Genomic DNA, 20,773 nt, shown 5'->3' with positions numbered 1-20,773 from the left:
CATCACAGAGCTGCACTACATGAAATGTTAAAGAAGTCCTTTTATGTTTAAAAAAAAAAAAGATACCAAATGGAAACTTCGATCTACAGAAAATAATACAGACTATCAAAAATAGTAAACATGTGAGTAAATATTAAGAACTTTATTCCTAATTCTTAAATTTCTTTGAAAGATAATTTTCTGTTTAAAGCAAAAATAATAACAATGTTTTATGAAGTTTATAATATATATAGAAAAAAAATCTAACAACAGTAGCACAAAGAAAGGGCGGGGGAAATTTAAGTTGTAAGTTTCTAACACTGTATGTCAAGTGGTATAATATTTGAAGGTAGACTATGATAACTTAGCGATATATATTGCAAATCTTAGACTCTAAGGCCTGGAACAACTAAAAAAATTAAGCAAACAGGCATAGCCAATAAGCCAATAGTGGGCGATATAACAAAATCAAAAAATACACAAGGCAAAAGAAAGCAGTAAAAGAAAAAAGAACAGGTAGGACGATAGAAAACAAATAGCAAGATGGTATATTTAAACTTAACTCTTTTACACTAAATGTAAACTGTCTAAGCGTGTCCATCAAGTGGGACAAAGAGGTACCAAAAGGCTCATTCTAATATATTCAATTATAATATTCATATGAACACGTTATGTATGTTGAGATTTTACTAGAAGACTTAAAGCCACACGTCTGATCCCTAAATTATATTGTTAAAATGTCAGATTGCCAAAAACTGAGAATACTAGGTTTTTATTTACTTTTAAATCAAAAGACTCAAAAATTATCATTCAAAATATAAAATTCATATAATTTTATTTTCTATATTGATTTCTAAATTAAGCAAAGTAAACAATTACAAAGAGTGGTAAGCATTAAAAAGGAAACAAATAGGTGCTGTCAAAAATAGGGAAAATCTTACTTAGAGCAGGTCTCTTTGAGAAGGTGTTATTTAGGCTGAGACCTAAAGGCTTAGAAGAAGGCAGATGTGCAAAAAAGCAGAGAGAAGAGCTTTCAGGCAGGAGTACCTGGTCCAAAGGCACTGGAATTCTAGGCTCTGAAAGAAGGCTAGTGTAGCTAAAGCAGTCAACCAGGAGAAAAGTAGTTAACTCTTTCATGTATACTGGTATATATTAAATACCACTCACATTTTCCATCTCTGGGGTTTATAGGCATGCTTTTGGAACATTTTTAATACGTGCTAGAGTCGGGGCAGAGACTTCCATTAACTGCGTAAACCAGAAGGATGTTCGTCGGCGCCATGTTGTTGTGCTGAGAGGTTGTTGCAGGAGGTGCTGCAGCAGGAGGACTGACTGTGAATGACTTTTGTCTCTTTCTCCCTCTGCATAGCAAGAGAAGGCTTGTAAGTACTTTTAATGTTTCCTTTGTGTTATCAGGAGGGTGCAGTTTTGGGCATTAGGTAATATTCAAGTGCATAAGTTATTTTCAGGCAAAATATATGTAAGTATGCATCCCTGACATACTTCATGTACACAGGTACAAATAAGTACCAATTACATTTTTTGGTTGTTTGGAATTCTGAACAGGGAGGTAAGCCTTATAAGGATATTTATGGTTTTGTGTTATTGGGTAGATGTGATTTTCAGGATTAGGTAATATTGATGTGAAAAACTTATTTTTAGGAGAAATACAGTGTAAGCACATGTTCTAGCATCTTTGACATAATGCATGTACATTTGGTGCAATCAATCATCAAGGACCTACCTTCTGGTTTCTGAGCTGTAAGTACCTGTTTTGCAGTAAGCAGTAATTTATTGCAGTGGTAATGTTCCCACAACCGCACTTCCTTTCGGGGCTTTAGTTTTACAGGAGGCTGGAAGTAGACAACGTCTCCCCCTTGTGTATTCTCATATTGGTTTGGAGGTATGGCATTTGTATTATCCTGTTGTGATGGTTCAGGTTCTGTGTCCACTTTGCTGGGCCATGATTCACAGTGGTTTGGCAGTTATCTAATAATGTTTCACTCAACAACAAAAAAATTGATAAGAAAAAACTATTTTTTCCCGTTCTCATACACCTATCTTACCTCCAGAATTCACTGGTATATATGTGTACCACATAATATTAATAAAAAACCACATTACCTAACAAAAGATTGCCAACACTCAGTGATTCAGCATGCATTCCATTAGTGAAAAAACACTACATCACCAAAAAATTACAAACATAAAATAATTCATTCACTAAAGGGTTAAGTCAGAAAGGTAACCATGGTCTAGTTCACGTGGGATCTAGTATGCCAGAATAAGCTTAAGTCTGGGTTTTATTCTAACTGGAATTATGAGCCGTTTAGATAATTTTAATCAAGGGAGCAATGAGAATCTCATTTATGTATTTTCTTCTGCTCTGTCTCATGTGGAGAATGGGTATTCTCCACAGACAATAGTGGAAGCAGAGAGATCAACTATTAGGTCTCCTGATAGCTAGGTGCTAATAGTGGTGATAATAAGATGATGGATTAAGTGTATATTTTAAAGATACAGTGGAGAAGATTTACTGAGGAAGTAGATGTGGGAATGAAAGAAAGAAAACAAACAAGGATAACTCCTAGGTTTCTAGCTTTAGTAACAGTTTTAGACGAAAGAAATGGAAAAGAGATAGGTTTGGGGAAATGAAAAGTTCCACTTCAGATATGTTTTAAATTTAAAATGTCTATTCGATAGCCAAGTAAGATGTTGGATATCAAATCTAGAAAAGATATCTGGAGATATAAATTTGGGAGGCATCAATATGTAAGTAATAGTTAAAGTCAAGGGAATAAATAAGATCACCCCAAGATAAAGAACAGAAAAAGAACCAGGTCAGACCCAAGATACACCAAATTATAGGTAAGGTAGAGGAAAATTTCCAAAAGCTGGTGAATCAGTAGAGTAGCAAGAAAGCCAGAACAGTGCTATCACAGAAACCAAGAGGGGAAGCATATTTCAAGAAAAACAAAGAGGTCAATTATAGCAAATGGTATTAAAAGGCTGGAGAATAGAAAAGTGTCCATTAGATTTGACAACATAAAAGCCACTGATAATCTTGACAAAAGCAATGCAGTAGTGAGGATAAACTAAACTGAGTTGAAGAGTTAATGTGAGGTGACAAAGTGGAGACAACCTGTGTAGGTAACTAAAGAAATTGAGCTATAAAGGGGAGCAGGGAAATAAAAGTGGACAGATGTGCGTCCAAGAATGAGTTTTCTTAAGCTGGGAAAAGGCAGAGGGTGTCTGTATGCTGATACAGAACTTATACTGAGATGGAAGAATTAATAACAAAAGAAACAAGATCCCTTACAGAGAAGAGATAGAGTAGTACAAATGGAAAGACTGCCCCTTGAGGGAAGAGGCACTTCCTTCCCTTACAAAACGAGGGCAGAAGGAATAGATGGGTGAGGATGCAGGTAGGATTCTGGATTCAGTACTGGGAAAATAACAGAGTTTCCATCTGGTAACTTTTATTTTCTTACTTGGATATGAGGCAAGCTCTTCAACTAAAGACAGACTATGAAGAGGTATGAGGGGCAAAAAATGCATGAAAGAGTAATCTTGGAAAGTAGCAAAGAATGCTTATCTGAGAAACATGGTAGGATTTCAGCGCAGGGTTGATGGACTGCAAGAACTAAGCTCATGAATATAAAGAGCAGCCAGTTGTGTAATTTCTCCAGCTGGTTAGTCAAAGGCATAAAAAGAACGTAAATAAATGGCTGAACTCATTTAGGGCTACCTAGGGTTTTACCAAAGGAGCCCTGTGGCACAATGGTTAAGCACTTGGCTGCTGCGGTTCAAACCCACTCAAATGGCTCTATGGGAGGAAGACCTGGCAATTTGCTTCCATGAAGACTACAGCCTGGAAAACCCTATGGGGCAACCTAGCAAACCTTATGGGACAGCCCAGAAAACCCTAAGGGGCAGTTCTACTCTGTCACGTGGCATCACTATGAGTCCGAATCAACTCCACAGCACCTAACAATAGGGTTTTTTACCAGACAAGTAAGACAGCTCAAGAGACCTGTTCACAGAACTTGTACTGAACTCACTGCCGTTGAGTCGATTCCAGCTCATAGCGACCCTACAGGACAGAGTATAACTGCCCCGTAGGGTATCTAAGAAGTGCCTGGTGGATTCCAACTGCCGACCTTTTGGATAGCAGCCATAGCTCTTAACCACTACGTCACCAGGGTTTCTGAACTTGTACCAAGATACACCATATCTTGGGCCATAAAACAAATCTCAACGAATTTAATTAGAAGAATTGACATCATACAACAGAGTATGTTCTGTGATTACAATGACATCAAACTAGAAATCAGTAACAGAAAGATAACAGGAGAAAAATCTCCAAATACTTTGAAACTAAACAACATACTTCCAAATAATACATGAGTCAAAGGGAAAGTTTCAAAATATGTAGGACACAGCTGAAACAGTGCTGAAGGGAAATTTACAGACTAACTACATATATGAGAAAAGAGGAAAAGTCTCAAATCAACAATCTAAGGTAAGGCCCCATCTCAAGAAACTAGAAAAAGAAGAGCAAAATAAACCCACAGCAAGCAGAAGAAAAGTTAAAAGCAGAAATCAATAATATTGAAAAAGAAAGGAAAAAAAAAAAAACAGTGAAACAAAGAACCAGCTCCTTGAAATGAATAAAATTGACAACCTTCTAGCAAGACTAACAAAGAAAAAGAGAGAGAAGATAGAAATTACCAATATCAGTAATGAAGCAGGGGATATCACTACAGACCCTGCAGATATCAAAAGGATAAAAAAGGGAATGATACTACAAACACCTCTACACACATACGTTTGACAACTTAGTCAAAATGGACAACTTCCTTGTAAAACGTAAATTACCACAACTAAACCAATATGAAATAGATAATCTGAATAGTCCTATTAACTATTAAAGGAAATTAAATTTATAATTTAAAATTCCCAAAAGAGAAATCTCCAGGTCCAGATGGTTTCTCTGAAGAGTTGAATCAAACATTTAAAGAAGAATTAAAACCAATTCTACATAACAGCTTCCACAAAATAGAAAAGAATGCTTCCCAATTCATTTATGAGCTAGCATTACCCTGATAAAACCAGACAAAGATGATAAATAAAACCCAAACCAAACCTCATGTTGTCAAGTCAATTCCAACTCATAGCGATCCTATAAGACAGAGTAGAACTGCCCCATAGGGTTTCCAAGGAGCAGCTGGTGGATTCAAACTGCCAACCTTTTGGTTAGCAGCTGAGCTCTTAACCACTGCGCCACGAGGCTTCCAGCTCTCCCCAAACTGATGTACAGGTTTAACAAAATTAAATTCCTATCACAATCCCAGCAAGACTTCTTCTAGATATAGACAAGATTATTCTAACATTTATTTGGAAAAGCAAAGGAACTAGAATACTAAAACAATTTTTGTAAAGAAAAATAAAGAGAAATCAGTCTACCTAATTTCAAAACTTATTATATAGCTATAGTAATTGTATGGTATTTTCATTAAGGACAGACACACAGACCAATGAAACAGAACAGAGAACCCAGGAACAGATGCACACAAACATGTCCAATGGATTTTTTAACAAGGCTGCAAAAGCAATTCAATGGAGAAAACATAACCTTTTCAACAAATGGTTCTGAGTAATAGGACATCTAAAAAAAAGAACCTCAACCTAAGTGTCACATCTTATACAAAAAATACACTCAAATTGGATCAAGGACTTAAATGTAAAACTATTAGAAAAAAAAGAGAGAAAATCTTCAGAATTTAGGGCTAGACAAACAGTTCTTAGATTTGACATCAAAAGTAGGATCCATGAAAGGAAAACTGATAAACTGCACTTTGTCAAAATTAAAAACTTTTGCTCCGTGAAAGACCCTACACTAGGAGAATGAAAAGACAAGCTGTAGACTGGGAGAAAATGCTTGCAAATGATGTATCTGACAAAAGATGAGTATACTAGACTACATAAAGAAGTCTCAAAACTCAAGAGTTAAAAACAACATCAATTAGAATACGGGCAAAAGATATTCAGAGAAATTTCATCAAAGAGGATAAAAACCAGTTTCTGTCAAGCCAATTCCAACTCATGATGACCCCACGTGTGTCAGAATACAACTATGCTCCATATAGTTTTCAGTAGCTGATTTTTTTTTATAAGTAGATCATCAGCCCTTTCTTCCCAGGCACTTCTGGATAGACTCAAACCTCCAACATTTCCATTAGCAGCAGAGTGTGTTAACCATTTGCACCACCTAGGGACTCCTAAATAGGATATGCAGATGGCAAATAAGCACACAGGAAGATGTTCAACATCATTAGCCATTAGGGAAATGTATATTACAGCCACAATGAGGTATCGCTACACACCTGTGAAAACAGCTAAAATAAAACAGTGACAACCCCAAATGTTGGCAAGAATGTAGAGAAACTGGATCACTCATACATTACTGGTGTAAATGTAAAATGGTACAGTCACTCTGGAAAACGTCTGGCAGTTTCTTACAAAACCAGACACGTAACGACCATATGACCCAGCAATTGCACTCCTGGGCCTTTATCCCAGAGAAATAAAGACTATATACACAAAACAATGTACATGAGTGTTTATAGCAGCTTTCTTCACAATAGCTAAAAGCTGACAACAACTCAGATGTCCTTCAATGTGTGAATGGTTAAACTGTGGTACATCCATACCATGCCATACTACTTAGCAACAAAATGAACAAACTTTTAATACATGCAACAAAAATTTTCTGGATAAATCTCCAGACAATTACACTGAGTGAAAAAAGCCAATCCCAAAAGGTTACATACTGTATGATTCCACTTATATAACATTCTTGAAATAAAAATTATAGACATGGAGAACAGATTAGTGGCTGCTATGGGCTAGGAAGGGGGTGGGGTGGGAGAGAAGTGGGTTTGCCTTAAAAACACAACATGAGAGATCCTTGTGGTGCTGGAAATGTTCTCTATCTCCAGCATATCAATGTCAATATCCTGGTTGTGATACTGTACTATAGCTACCATTGGAGGAAACTGAGTAATGGGTACATGGGATCACTCTGTATTATTTCTTATAAATGTCTATGAATCTACCATTATCTCAAAATGAAAAAATTAAATAAAAAAAAAAGGACAGTGGAAATTTCCAAACACAAATTTGTCTAAAGAAACTAAATTCCAAAGAGAGATAAGCCTTTCCTACGAAAAGTGGACAGTAGTGGTCACTTATTTAACTAGAGTATTTTAGCAAGTCTAGGTGCAAGTGTGCAAAGGATTGGGTCTGATATAGGCTGAGGAACTCTGCTAGGGTAAGGAGAAATCAAGGAAGTTTTAAATGACCATATGGGCGGCATGACAAGTTGGAATCTGGAGGAACGTAAAACGGAGAGCTTGATGCTCCCACATATTAGATCTCCCTCATGGGACATTTCCTGAGGAAACAGCAGTGTAGGAGGCTGTGAACTGGGCTGGAAAGGCAGTGAAACATTTCTGCAGTCTTACAGTTCTTAAACCCTAAAGCTTACTAGTGGGAAGAACCCATCACACACACAGGACCAATCTCACCCTTATGATATTTGAAAACAGAAGTGAGCTGAAACTAACTAGAGCAGCAACCTAGCCCTAAACAAACTCAACTCTTAATTGGATAACTTTACTCTAGCTTCTTGAAAGGGAAAGTACACTGATTCCATCTCAGTGGTTCTTTTACACATTATATAAAGCACACAATAAAAAATTTCAAGACCTGGGGGAAAAGCAGAAAAACATGAATGAAGATAAAAAAATCAAAAGAAGTAGACTCACAGCAGGCAGATATCACATTTGTTAGAACTAGCAGAAAATAACTTTAAAAGAGGAAAACAGGTACACAGTGGACCCAATATGGAATAATTTAAAAGAAAAACAGAAATCTCTGAAAACGAGCAAACAGACATTCTAACAGTAAAAAGTACAATAAATGAAATTAAGAAGTCTTATGACATATCCAATATTGCATCCACTTGGATAGCTTCACTCTAGCTTCTTGAAAGGGAAAGAATATTGGTTCCATCTCAATGGTTCTTTTACACATTATATAAAGCACTCAATCAAAATCAAAAAACACAAGCCTTGACATAACCTGGTTTAAAATTAGGAAAGGTGTGTGTCAGGGCTGTATCCTTTCACCATACTTATTAAATCTGTATGCTGAGCAAATAATCCGAGAAGTTGAACTATATGAAGAACGCGGCATCAGGACTGGAGGAAGACTTATTAACAACCTGAGATATGCAAATGACACAACCTTGCTTGCTGAAAGTGAAGAGGACTTTAAACACTTACTGATGAAGATAAAAAACCACAGCCTTCAGTATGAATTGCACCTCAGCATAAAGAAAATCCTCACAACTGGTCCAATAAGCAACATCATGATAAACGGAGAAAAGACTGACGTTGTCAAGGATTTCATTTCACTTGGATCCACAATCAATACTCATGGAAGCAGCAGTAAGAAATCAAACGACGTATTGTATTGGGCCAATGTGCTGCAAAAGACCTCTTAAAAGTGTTTGTTAAAAAGCAAAGATGTCACTTTGAGGACTAAGGTGCACCTGACCCAAGCCATGGTATTTTCAATCATCTCCTACGCATGCGAAAGCTGGACGATGAATAAGGAAGATCGAAGAAAAATTGATGCCTTTGAATTATGGTGTTGGCAAAGAATACTGAAGATACCATGGACTGCCAGAAGAATGAACAAGTATGTCTTGGAAGAAATACAGTCAGAATGCTCCTTGGAAGCAAAGATGGCACGATTTTGTCTCATGTACTTTGGACATGTTATCAGGAGGGACCAGTGTCTAGAGAAAGACATCATGCTTGGTAAAGTAGAGGGTCAGCAAAAAAGAGGAAGACCCTCACTCAACAAGATGGATTAACACAATGGCTGCGAGAACGGGCTCAAACACAGCAACAATTGTGAGGATGGTCCAGGACTGGGCAGTGCTTCGTTCTATCGTACAAAGGGTTGCTATGAGTCGGAACCAACTTGACAGAACCTAACAACATCAAGAAAGTAATGGAGCAAGAGACTAGGCAAACTTATAAAGCAGGCAAAAATGTCTTTGATTCTTCTCTTCCACCTTGTCCTATAAAATAAAAGTTTTCTGGTAAGAACTCTACAAGATGAATTAAGAACCCAAGAGAAATTAGTGCATTATGTCTACAAAAAGATGTGCATAAAAATGATCAATGAATAAGCAGCTTTATTCCTAATAGCTCAAAACTGGGAACAACCTAAATTCTAACAGGAACAGAATAAACAAGTTGTAGTATATTCACACAATGGAATATTACACAGCAATAAAAAACAACAAACTAGTGACACAGGCAATGACATACATACTGAGTAAAAAAAGCCTTACACAACCATATACACTGTATAATCCCATTTATATGAAGTCCAAAACTAATCTTCAGTGATACAGGTCAAAAAAATGATTACCTCTGGTGATAGCGTGTACTGTCTGTTGTTGTTAGGTGCCGTCAAGTCGATTTTGACTCATAGTGACCCTATATGACAGAGTAAAACTGCACCATAGGGTTTTATCAGCTGTAATCTTAATGACAGCAGATCACCAGGTCTTTCTCCTGTTGAGATGCTGTGTCTAGGAAGACACAAAAGGGTGTCCTCTGAGGTACTGGAAATGTTTTATATCTTGACGTGGGTAGTAATTATACAGATATATGAAGTCACTGAGTTACATATTTATAAAATGCAACACAATGCATAAATCTAAATAACAACAACAAAATGCAAAAATCTAAGTAACAACAACTATGATAATAACCAGACTGTGAATGAGGATCTCTGACGACAATAAACGGGAATTGTCAGGAACTACTGGAAGATGTTAGTACATTACTGAATTGGGAGAATGGTGCAGATGAAGAAAGCATATTTTCCTTAAGTGCATGCTAGCTTTATTTGAACTACTCCTGGCACTTTGTCTATGTGTCCTTTGTAAAAACTTACCCACTTAAAATTATCTTTTTACATATTTATCTTCTGCACTAGACCAGAAGTTCATCTAGGGCAGGATCAGCAAAGTTTTTCTGTAAAATGTAGTAAATATTCCTAACTTTACAGGCCATTCAATCTCTAATGCATCTACTCAACTCTGCCACTGCAGCATGAAAGCAGTCATGGACAACAAGTAAACAAATAGACATGGCCAGATTTGGCCCATGGGCCACAATTTGCCAACCTCTGATCTAGAGTAAAAACTATACCAATCTTTGTTTTCCCATGTCTATCTTATATACAGTATAGTAACCTTATGTGTGGAAGGCACTCAACAAAACAAAGTTGGAAGGAATCTTAAAAATCATCTCTTCTAATCCCCTCAATTTACAACAAAAAATATGAAATCCAGGTTAAATAATTTGTCTGATATCACCATTTTTAAGTAGTGTATACTTTTAGTAAACACACAAAGATCTTACATCCCTATTTAATACTGATTAAAATTATACATACATTAAATAACAAGATAAATTAAAACCATGGTTATTTTAGAAAAATCATCTTAACCTATAGAAATTATTTTTAGTTTGCTTATGAGCTATTAATACAAACTTTGAGTCATACACCATAAGAGATCCACCTAGCAACTACTTAAAGCTCACATAAAATGAGAAGCTAAACTAAAGTTTGTTCCAGGATCTAAGTTCTTCTAAAAGCCATAATGACAATGAACATTTTTTGATGGAACGAACACCTAAGCAATAGCCAACACTAGAGGGCAGCATTTCTATTTGCTATTAAATTTTAACTTTAAAAATTCAAAAAATATGAAATCTCTGTACTGAGACTTTCTGTTAAAAGGTCTCACATTCCTTTCAAAGTTGCTGACTAACCTATAATTTTAATACCACGTTGTATGAGTAAAAGTGCTCTGACATATATAAATATGAACATTTAAATAAAAGACAAACACTGTTTCACTCAAAGGAGACACATTTTGTATTAATTCCCAGAGTGATACACCAAAATGATTCAACATTTCTCTAGTGATTTACATATTACCTACCATCATATTAGTTATCCAATTAAGACAAATATTGTTGAGTACACACTGGAATCACAAATATCTCTTCCTAGTCACACACGAATCACCAATAGAAGTATCAATAGTTATTATACCCATGATGTTTTGTGAACCAGAGATTCAGAGACCAGGGAAATCAAAACCTGAGATTCAGGGAGCTAGGGAAATCAAAACTCAGAAGACCTGCTCTTAAATCCAAAATACAACCAGCAAAAGAAATGGCAGATAACGCAGAAGCAGGCATGGGTAAAAAAAGACCAAACACAAACCCGTTGCCATTGAATTGATTCCGACTCATAGTGGCCCTATAGGCATGGGCAGAAGAGTCCTTTAATCTCATCCTCTTTCATATACCATTTATTCCAATTTTCTGCTTACATTAATGATACAGCAGCATCTAAACTATCCAATAAAGAAATAAAACCAGCAGGCTATCTCATCATAAAAGGCAAAGAACAAGAATTATAAAAGAGGGAAAACCAACAACATCAAAGACAGAAAGAGGATGATTCAAAAAGACTGTTCTGTTCAACCAAGAGACTATATATTTTATGATTATTTAATAAAAATTATTTAAAAGATTTGCTAATAATTATTAAAGTCTTACTATGTGCCAGGCATTGTTTCACACACTTTGACAGGTATCACCTCAATCAATCTCTGACAACCCTATAAAATAGGTACCATTATTTTCCCTATGTTTACAGAGAAATTGACCCCAGAGGAAGTAAACAACTTGTCCAAGAATCAAGCATTGGAATTGGAACCTCAGCAGGCTCCAAAGCCTGCTCTCTTAATTATTATCCTTTACTCTTTACTGCTCAAACTAAACGGCATTATAGAATACATCTTTAGTTGAGTGATAGCTGCAGAAACCAGACAACAAGGAATAAAAAAAGTGAGAGAATGACAAAATAAGAAAAACTTAAATCTCAGTTACCCTTATTCATTTGGAAAGTCTGTTTGTGAAAGGATGAGCCAAAGTTGAGTAGTACTTGAAAGCAGCCTCTACTATCCAGTAGGTACCAACTCAGTGTAGTTGTTGTGAGGTGCCGTCGAGTCCCTTCCAACTCATAGCAACCCTGTGTATAACAGAACGAAACACTGCCTGGTCCTGCATCATCCTCACAATCATTGCCATGCTTGAGCCCACTGTTGCAGCCAGTGTGTCAATTCATCTCATCAAGGGTCTTCCTCTTTTTCGCTGACCCTCTAACTTTACCAAGCACGATGACCTTCTCCAGGGACTGATCCCTTCTGATAACAGGTCCAAAGTATGTGAGACGAAGTCTCACCATCCTTGCTTCCAAGGAGCATTCTGACTGTACTTCTTCCAAGACAGATTTGATCATTCCTCTGGCAGTCCATGGAATATCCAATATTCTTCACCAACACCATAATTCAAATGAATCAATTCTTCTTCAGTCTTCCTTATTCATTGTCCAGCTTTCACATGCATAACAGCTACCAAAATTATAGACGCATTTACTCTCTGAACTAGCAATCCTATTTCTGAGAATCAATCATACATATATACTTGCACAAGTAAAAAAATGACAAAGTTGTTTATTGAAGATTGTGTATAATAGTAAAAGATCGGAAATAACCTCAACATCCAGCAAAAGTACATTTATGTATTTCAACAATTTGGAATTTTTCCTGATACACAGTGTTAGGTACAGATCCAACTTCCATCTTGTTCCAAATGAAACTAGCTGTTCCAGGTAATTTATTTAAAAGTCCATCTTTGGTTAAATAAACTATAGTACATCCACAGAATGGAATGTTGTATTTCTATAAAAATGAATGAAGAAAAGCACTATGTTCTAAAATAAAGAGATTTTCAGGATATTTTAAGTGAAAACAGCAAGGGGTGAAAGACTTGCAGTGAAAGTTTTCAAATATTGTATTTTCAAGCAAGTAACGCACGCCTTCTGTTTACTCGCCAACCGTGCCTTCCCCTTGCAAGGCATTTTTATAAGCGCGCTATGCTAATTTAAATACATATAAAGTATACTACCTGTTGTAAGGAAAGAGGGAAATAAAAACATTTTTATTTACTTATGGTTGCATAAACACTGGAAAGATAATACCTGTACCAGATGTCATTAAGTCAACTCTGACTCATGGCCAATTTTTTGAAAGCAGATCACCAGGCCTTTCTTTTGAGGTGCCTCTGGGTGGACTCGAACCTCTAACCTTTCAGTTAGCAGCTGAGAATATTAACCATTTGCACTACCCAGGGAAAATAACAGAAACAAATATGAATGGTTTCCTATGGGGCAGAGCAAATTAAGTATAAGCAAGAAACAAATACTTTATATACATAATCACTCAACCAGTTAAATATTTAAGGGACTAGTAGCCAACTGTCAGACATAATGATAATGATGTTTTCCACATATTCTAAGAAACAGATGGAAAACACTGGGAAAATAAGCCACTTTCTGGATCGTTTTGAATTCATTATAAATATAGCAAGATAAATAAATTTTAGTAACAATTTCTCAGTATGTCAACATATAACCATGTTTAAAATGGGAATTAAAGTGCATTACAAAGGAAAATGTTCCTTTTTCTTTTTTTTTTTAAATCCACACGTTTGGATCATCTGTGCCAAAGCTTCATTCAACCAACAAATATTTACTGAATACCCACTATGTACTAGATACTTGGTCAGGCTTTGGAGACACCATGGAGTAAACATAGTCTTACTTTCGCAAAGCTTACAGTCCACTGAGGGAAACACACATTAATAATCATACAAACATGTGATATACTGCGTTAGAAAAGTATACTTAGAGAAGGTATACATCGAGGGAACTAATTTAATCTTAGGAATCAAGGAAGGCTTCCCTGAGGAAGTAATCAATAAGCTGGAATCTGAAGGGTTAATAAGATTTGGGGTAAGTGCTGGCAAACAGAAGAAACTACTATATAAAAAGATCTCAAAGCAGAAAAGAAACACCTCACAAGAACTGAAAAAAGGCCTGATAACAAAAATAGCAAAAACCTGGTCTGCAGCTCCTACTACATATGTATTACTAATTCCTTAATTGGGAGAGACTGTCAGGGCTGCATATACTTCAAACACTCCAACGTTGCCATGATGACACTTAACGTGACCTCCAAGTTTTGGCAAATAAGTTAAATAATAAAAATAATAATAACCAGCACTAAGTGTAAGAGAATCTCCTGAAATATGAAAGTTCCTTTTCTCCTTTCTATGCTTCATCAAGAGCACACTAGGTTGAATCATTAAAAAAAGCACCCCTCTCCAGTTTTTAAAGTAATTTCACCTAAACTTCTACTTAAATAGTCCTTCCCTATTTGATCATCAAGCAGTATAACAAAAGATGAAGAAAGACGTGAACCTACTACAAAAAACTCTGGTACTAAAGTTATACAACTCTCTCGGAAGTTACTGGACAGTAGGAAGCCTCTATGCTAAAGAATACGAAAGTTTTTAGCTGCCGTTTATACATACTGCTTTACTGCTAACATAAGAAAACACATGGTATATAACACTACTCCCAAAATCACATTTGGTAGACCTTGTATGCGCAGATTTTAATTTTCCTATAGTGACAACAAGCCAGACAAAACCACACTTCTCTGTCTGGTCCCCTGACAATATTAACTCCACCCCAACTCACATATACTTAACAAGGCAGCTAGCTAAGAACACAAGAATTTACAAACACATAAGTATCTCTTAGAAAGACATTATGTGGAAAAACACAAAATTATTGTATTCAAGCTAATTAAACTACATAAAAATCTATGTAAGTATACTAACAATCATAGTAAATAATGCTGTGATGGAAATGCTCACTAGGATCTTTGCCCTTGCAGAACATACACATTCGTAATAATATTTTTTTAAAATTCAAAGAGGAAATATATTTTCATTTTTACTAAGAGACAAAACAAACATTTATTTGCATTGAAAACATATTAATCCAAAAAGGAATGTAGAGCTATTTATGATGCTTTAAAGTAGGAAATGGCACTAATACTACTGTAAATGAGGCCAAGATTTGGCAGTTCGATAGCAGTGATATTTTTAGTCATCACACCTCACACTCGTCATTTGCAAACATTTTGAAAGTCTTCATTGTGAAGAACATATAGTTATGGGAGAAAAAAACCCAGAAAACTAATCATCACTTTAGCTCAACCCACATGCCTGTTCTTAAGGGTATCCATGGTAGCAGTGATGCAACATGCCTACCTAACTCATCATGCCTACACAAGTAGGAGAGAGGGGAGGCGGATGACGAAAAATTTTCACTTTGAGAGGTGTTTAGTATTAACACAATAGAATTACATCAACTATATTGTTAGACTTTAAAAACATGTATAAAACCATAAAGCTCTCTAAAGATTAGAAAGAGGGAAAACACTGGAAACATGGGGCACACTGTAATGCTTTAGTTGCAAAAAAAAAAAATCAAGAATTTTGCTCTTTCTGCTGTAGCTATTGGTTAAATATGTTCAGAGAGTTTATTTCTAATAATAGAACAAATTATTTTAATTTAGCTCTTTCAAGTGACTACAAATAATGTTTCAGGCTTCTTAATTTCCAACCCACATCTTTTTCTATTTTTGCTTTAACAGTTACATAATAAAAACTTATAAAAATGTTAGGATAATGATTATACCCAATTTTTTTTTTTTTTTTAAATAATAGTAACTCTCTTCTGCTAAATAAGGAAAGGGTCAAATTCAAAAATGTTACATCTATTCAGGAGAGGGCAGAGAAAAGAGGTAGATCACTCCAAATAACGTTACTATAATACCGGAAATAAAAACTAGAACGAGTGATAAAAGGTAAATCACAGGGAGAACCAACTACAGACAACCATTAAAAGAACTCACAGAGAAAACAAAATACACAAAAACAATGTTTTTCCAGCTTATGTGCCCTTTAAACATTCTTTAAGAATATTTCAATAAGATAGTTTACCTAGAGGTATACAGAAGGCTCATTTGTAAGCAGGAGATATGACCAGCTAATGAGCATGTCTGTATCTGATCAAAAACTCCTACTGTGTGAACTATAACTCTCTGGGAAGAACAAGCAAAGAAAACTAATTTCCATCAATTTTCCCACTTTTCCTCTTGTGAGAAATAAATCACTATACAGAAGTTATAAGAGCCTGCTTTCAGAATTTACAATATTTTTTATTACTGAACATAATAAAAGATCTCAAAATTTCATCTAATAATCATTATGTGGCATTAGGGTATAGAAATAAAAACCAAAAAAGTAAATTACCCATATTTTAAAAACCTATGTATAAATTTAAAATGTAAGTGTCCTGAATCTATAATCACACAATCATACTATTCACAAACTGGTGCTCAGAAATTTTATAAAGCCAAACTTAGAGATATAAGTTAAGTATGCTGTACTTTGAGGACACCAAGCAAAACAGACTTCAAAACAAGTACTTGAAGAAGTACTTGTATAAGTTTAATCATTTTAAATCCAATCAACATATTTCCAAAGGCAACACAATCAGAACTTATTTTCCTCTTCTTAAAAAAAAAAAAAACTATATTTTAAATAGATGGAAGAATCTAGAATATTTTCTCAAAATGAGTTATATTTTCAACTAGTATGACATTTTGGGACAGAAAATAAAGTACGGGGGAGAACTTTGAGAATACATTTGCTAGAAAGATTAGAATGTAATCAAGGCCTTATAAACCTTTTCTGTTGAAGAAAGGCCTTCTGTAAATTTCAGGAAAGGAAAAAATATCCATTCAACACACTATTTTTAGCTATCTGAAAAACATTACAGAACATTACCTTTCCTAAAGGATAGAAACTAAGCATCACATGTATTCAAATATATATTTTCAAATACATAACAATGGTTGCACCTTGTCTTTAAAATATATCTATGAACAAAAGGCCTCTCAAAATCTGTCACAAACAATGAAATGCAGAAAGCATATCATAACTTACCTTTGTGGTTACAATGCACAGGCAATCCATTACTCTACCATTACGATAAATAATTTATACATAAAGCAGTTTATTGCAAAACTACTTTAAGTCACCTAATTGAACAAAAATTAAAAATGAGAAAGTAATAAAGTTGTGAGAGAAAACCACAGATGAAAAGTTATAACTGTGACAAGATCTCTCCAGGATCCATTCTTAGAGGTAGCAATTTTTCTACTATTGGAAATACAAGAAACCAGAATGTGTCACGTGCTCTACAATCTTCTTTATGTAATCTGTATCTGAAGAACCTGAAATTATCCTACAAGACACATTGTGGAAGATGTCAGGATTTATTCCACAGGAGTCAACTGCTGCTTCAGGCGCTATTTCAATAATCCCTCTTTTCAAGATATGAGGCTGTCAGTGAATCATCTGATGAAATGCTCCACAAAGAGGTTTCTCCGGTATAAATTTAAATCTGCTTCTCTCCTTCTTTGCTATAGTTTTGATATTCAAAAAACAACTACCAAAAAAAAAAAAAAAATCATTAAAAAAAAACGCAAGCAAATATTTCTTTTCACTAAACCATTACAGGACTGCAGCTTGCAAAGTAATGACTTTCTGAGGCAGTAATGAGTGGAATATTCCATGTGGTATTTCTGAGAAGGGGAGTAGGAAGAACAAAATGAAATGATTTAATATATTATTTCCAAAATTTACCTTTCTTCTCTTTACTAAAAACAGTAATAACATCATTTTACCACTAAAGCTAGATTTCAACTCTAGCCACTTAACTAAATCCATTTCACCTGATCATTTGCCCCCCTAAAAAAAACTCAACACCACAAAAAGATAGTTATAACATACGTACCATTTCAAATTCCTCAAGACTTCATTTTTAACCGAGAGGTAACCTAACTCTGAATTCATCTTCTGTCCTGAAAATCATTGGGATTAGAGCTAGAAAGGCTACAGATAAGGGACAAGACACAGGGATGCAACTGGCTTTCATTCTCCTAAGTTTTAAGCCACACCTCCCCTGTAAAAATATACCGTAGGTAAGAGATTACCTGCAAGTCCTGTCCATAATGCCTCCTCACAGTCAACAGATATTATGAGTGACCTCAAATTCAAACGACTGGACTGTTCCCACTTGTTTCTTATCTCCCGCTCCTATTCCTAACATTTCAAATAGCCGAAAACTGCATCAGCAATTTTCATACTAAATGAAGTTTCACTACAAGGGTTGTGAAAAAGACTTAATACACGTACAGCACTTAGTACAGTGCCTATCACATAATAAGAACCATTATTATTAATATTACTGATGTGTATGAGGTGATAGCCTTTGGTTTAAAGCCTAATAGGATATACCTAAGATAGGTCCAGAAGGACTTTAACCTGAACAGAAGCCTAATGAGATTGTTGTCCTCACAGTCTGGTTAGGCTGAGACTGTGAATCTGTAACCAAACCTTAGCAAAAACTCTGTGTTAAATCTCCCCAGGAGATCTTATGCTCTGGGCGAGGTAATGAAATAATACATGTATAGTACTTAAATGAAATAATACGTACACAGTACTTAGAATAATGCCAACCTTCTTAAGTGCACAATAAACGTTAGATACAGCTCTCTATATATGTGCATGTTTGTGTGCCCTGGTGGCACCATGGTTAAAGCACTCAGCTGCTTACCGAAAGGTGAGCAGCTCGAACCCACCAGCCGCTCCACAGGAAAAGATGTGGCAGTCTGCTTCCGTAAAGATTTACAGCCTTGGAAACCCTATGAGGCAGTTCTACTTTTTGTCCTATGAGTCAGGATCGACTTGATGGCAATGGAATGATGATGGATATATATATATGTGCATGTGTGTGTGGCTTGGGGGTGAGCGTAAGTAAACTGCATCATGAGCCAACACATTCCTTCCCCCATGCAGGACAGACAGCCAGGAAATTACAAATTCAATTAAAGACTAAGAGCATTCTTTCTCCCCACACCACCCTCAACAATCATTTGCTCCCAACATTAAAGAGGAAAGCCCACTTAAGGCTCATGACTCCTTACTTACAGTTTAGTGTTTTAACTAAAACCTAAGTGCTGAATGGGCATTTCATTTGGTGAGTGAAAATAAAGAGGCATGTGAAATCCTTTAGCTGTTTTCTCTCTTAATGTTCTGAAATTTCTACCTTATGTGAAAATTTTATTCTATCTGTAACAGTTTAGCCCAGAGAGAGAAGCATCCCTAAATATGGCAGACCTTATAACAGTGAAGTTGAAAATCACTATACCAAGAGTCAGAAATACTGTTTCAGCCAATTAACAGGCATGTAACTTTAAGCAGTAATTTTCTAATTTGGGGTCTCAATTTCCCATTTTACGAAATAAAAGTTCAGTGGATTCTAAGAACTCTTCTACTTAAAGTATTCACACGGGGGCGTTCCAGCAAAATGGTGCCCTAGGCAGAAGCACCACGCCATCCCTCCACAGCAAAGATCCGAAAAACTAAGCCGAACAGAGAATACAACAATCCTGAAACCCTAAAACATCAAATGAAGAGATAAACAACTCAGCCAAGCACCAAATGAAGGGAGAAAAGTGACAGAGAAAGGAGAGTGAGGAGAGATTCATGCAGAGGTCCCCTACCAGCTAACGCAGCGTGGATTAGCCATCTTGAACTCCTATCGGAGACGAGCAAATGGGGTACGAGAAAGCAGCCTCACGGAACTTCCAGCAGGAGACAAAACAACCGGTAACTGGCGATATACGCTTTCCCACCCCCCACCCTTCTTCACCCTGACTCGGCCTCCTCTGCTTCCCGTGGCCACAGTCTCTTGACTGGGAAACAGCGGCTGCTTCATTCCACACACCCGAACGGGTGACTTTCTGAGTGCCATTTGTTGGCTGCTGGTATTGCTTTTTTTCCACTTTTTATTTCTTCCTTGCCTCTCCCCACCTCCCCCTTCCTTTCGCTCGAGTACCTCATCCGTGCGCAATCTTTGCTTCTTCCTGAGGGGCTGCAGAGCTCCGGTAATTTGTGATATACGCTTTCCCACTCTCTACCCTTCTTCACCCACACTCAGCCCCCTCTGCTTCCCACGGACACAGTCTCTTGTCCAGAAACACCAGCCTGCACTAGCTGGCTCTCTGAGTGCCATTTGTTAGCTGCTAGTGTTACTTTTTTTTTTTTTTCCTGCTTCTTTTGATTTCTTACTTGCCTCTCGCCACCTCACCCTCCCTTTGCTCAAGTACCTGGCTCCGTACGCCATCTTTGCTTCTTCCTGAGGGGCTGCAGAGCTCCATTCGAGTGTGGAGCTGCTTCCCGGTTTGGGCTGCCGCGCTGGTGGGATCCGGGGGCTTTTGTTCGTTTGTTTTGAATTGTTTGTTTCTTTTCTTTTACTTTTCTTGAGTTGGGAGCCCTTTCTGGCCAGGCTGAGCTGCGTGGCAGGCAGACTCCCCTTCGGCTTCCACAGATGTGCAGAGGGATCCCTGAGGGTATTTCTTTTTACGTTTTTTTGTTTGTTTGTTTCTTTGGAGGCCCTTTTTTTTTTTTAATTTGTTTTGTTTTCTTTTTCCTTTTTCCCTTTTTCTCTTTCTTTATTGCTCAGTTTCTCGTCTCTCTATATCTTCCTTCTCTTTTTGTTCCCTGAATACCTGGCATTGTATACCTCTACACCTTCTAGCCAGGCTGTACTGCAACACCTGAGAGCGACTTCCCCAGAC

At 36.4% G+C, this 20,773-nt stretch overlaps 1 protein-coding gene across 9 annotated transcripts in view; it reads right to left on the bottom strand.

The window, feature by feature from the left end:
- DLG1 (discs large MAGUK scaffold protein 1) overlaps window positions 1-20,773 on the bottom strand; it is a 263,904-nt gene that overhangs the window by 203,148 nt on the left and 39,983 nt on the right. The window contains exons 1-2 of one of the 9 annotated variants that reach the window (XM_023728740.1): window positions 1,724-3,815; window positions 1,147-1,340 (exon numbers count right to left, since the gene is read on the bottom strand). The exons of 7 other annotated variants lie outside the window; for them this stretch is intronic. In XM_023728740.1, coding sequence (XP_023584508.1) covers window positions 1,147-1,155 — 9 coding nt within the window. In that variant the 5' untranslated portion in view covers window positions 1,156-1,340; window positions 1,724-3,815. Of the gene's footprint in view, window positions 1-1,146; window positions 1,341-1,723; window positions 3,816-20,773 lie in introns of those variants that run through there. One more of the 9 variants, XM_023728741.1, reaches the window with a different exon arrangement.

This window comes from Trichechus manatus, unplaced genomic scaffold, assembly GCF_000243295.1.
Source record: "Trichechus manatus latirostris isolate Lorelei unplaced genomic scaffold, TriManLat1.0 scaffold00026, whole genome shotgun sequence".
NCBI lineage: Eukaryota > Metazoa > Chordata > Mammalia > Sirenia > Trichechidae > Trichechus > Trichechus manatus.
This window is presented reverse-complemented; position numbering and strand designations above follow the sequence as displayed.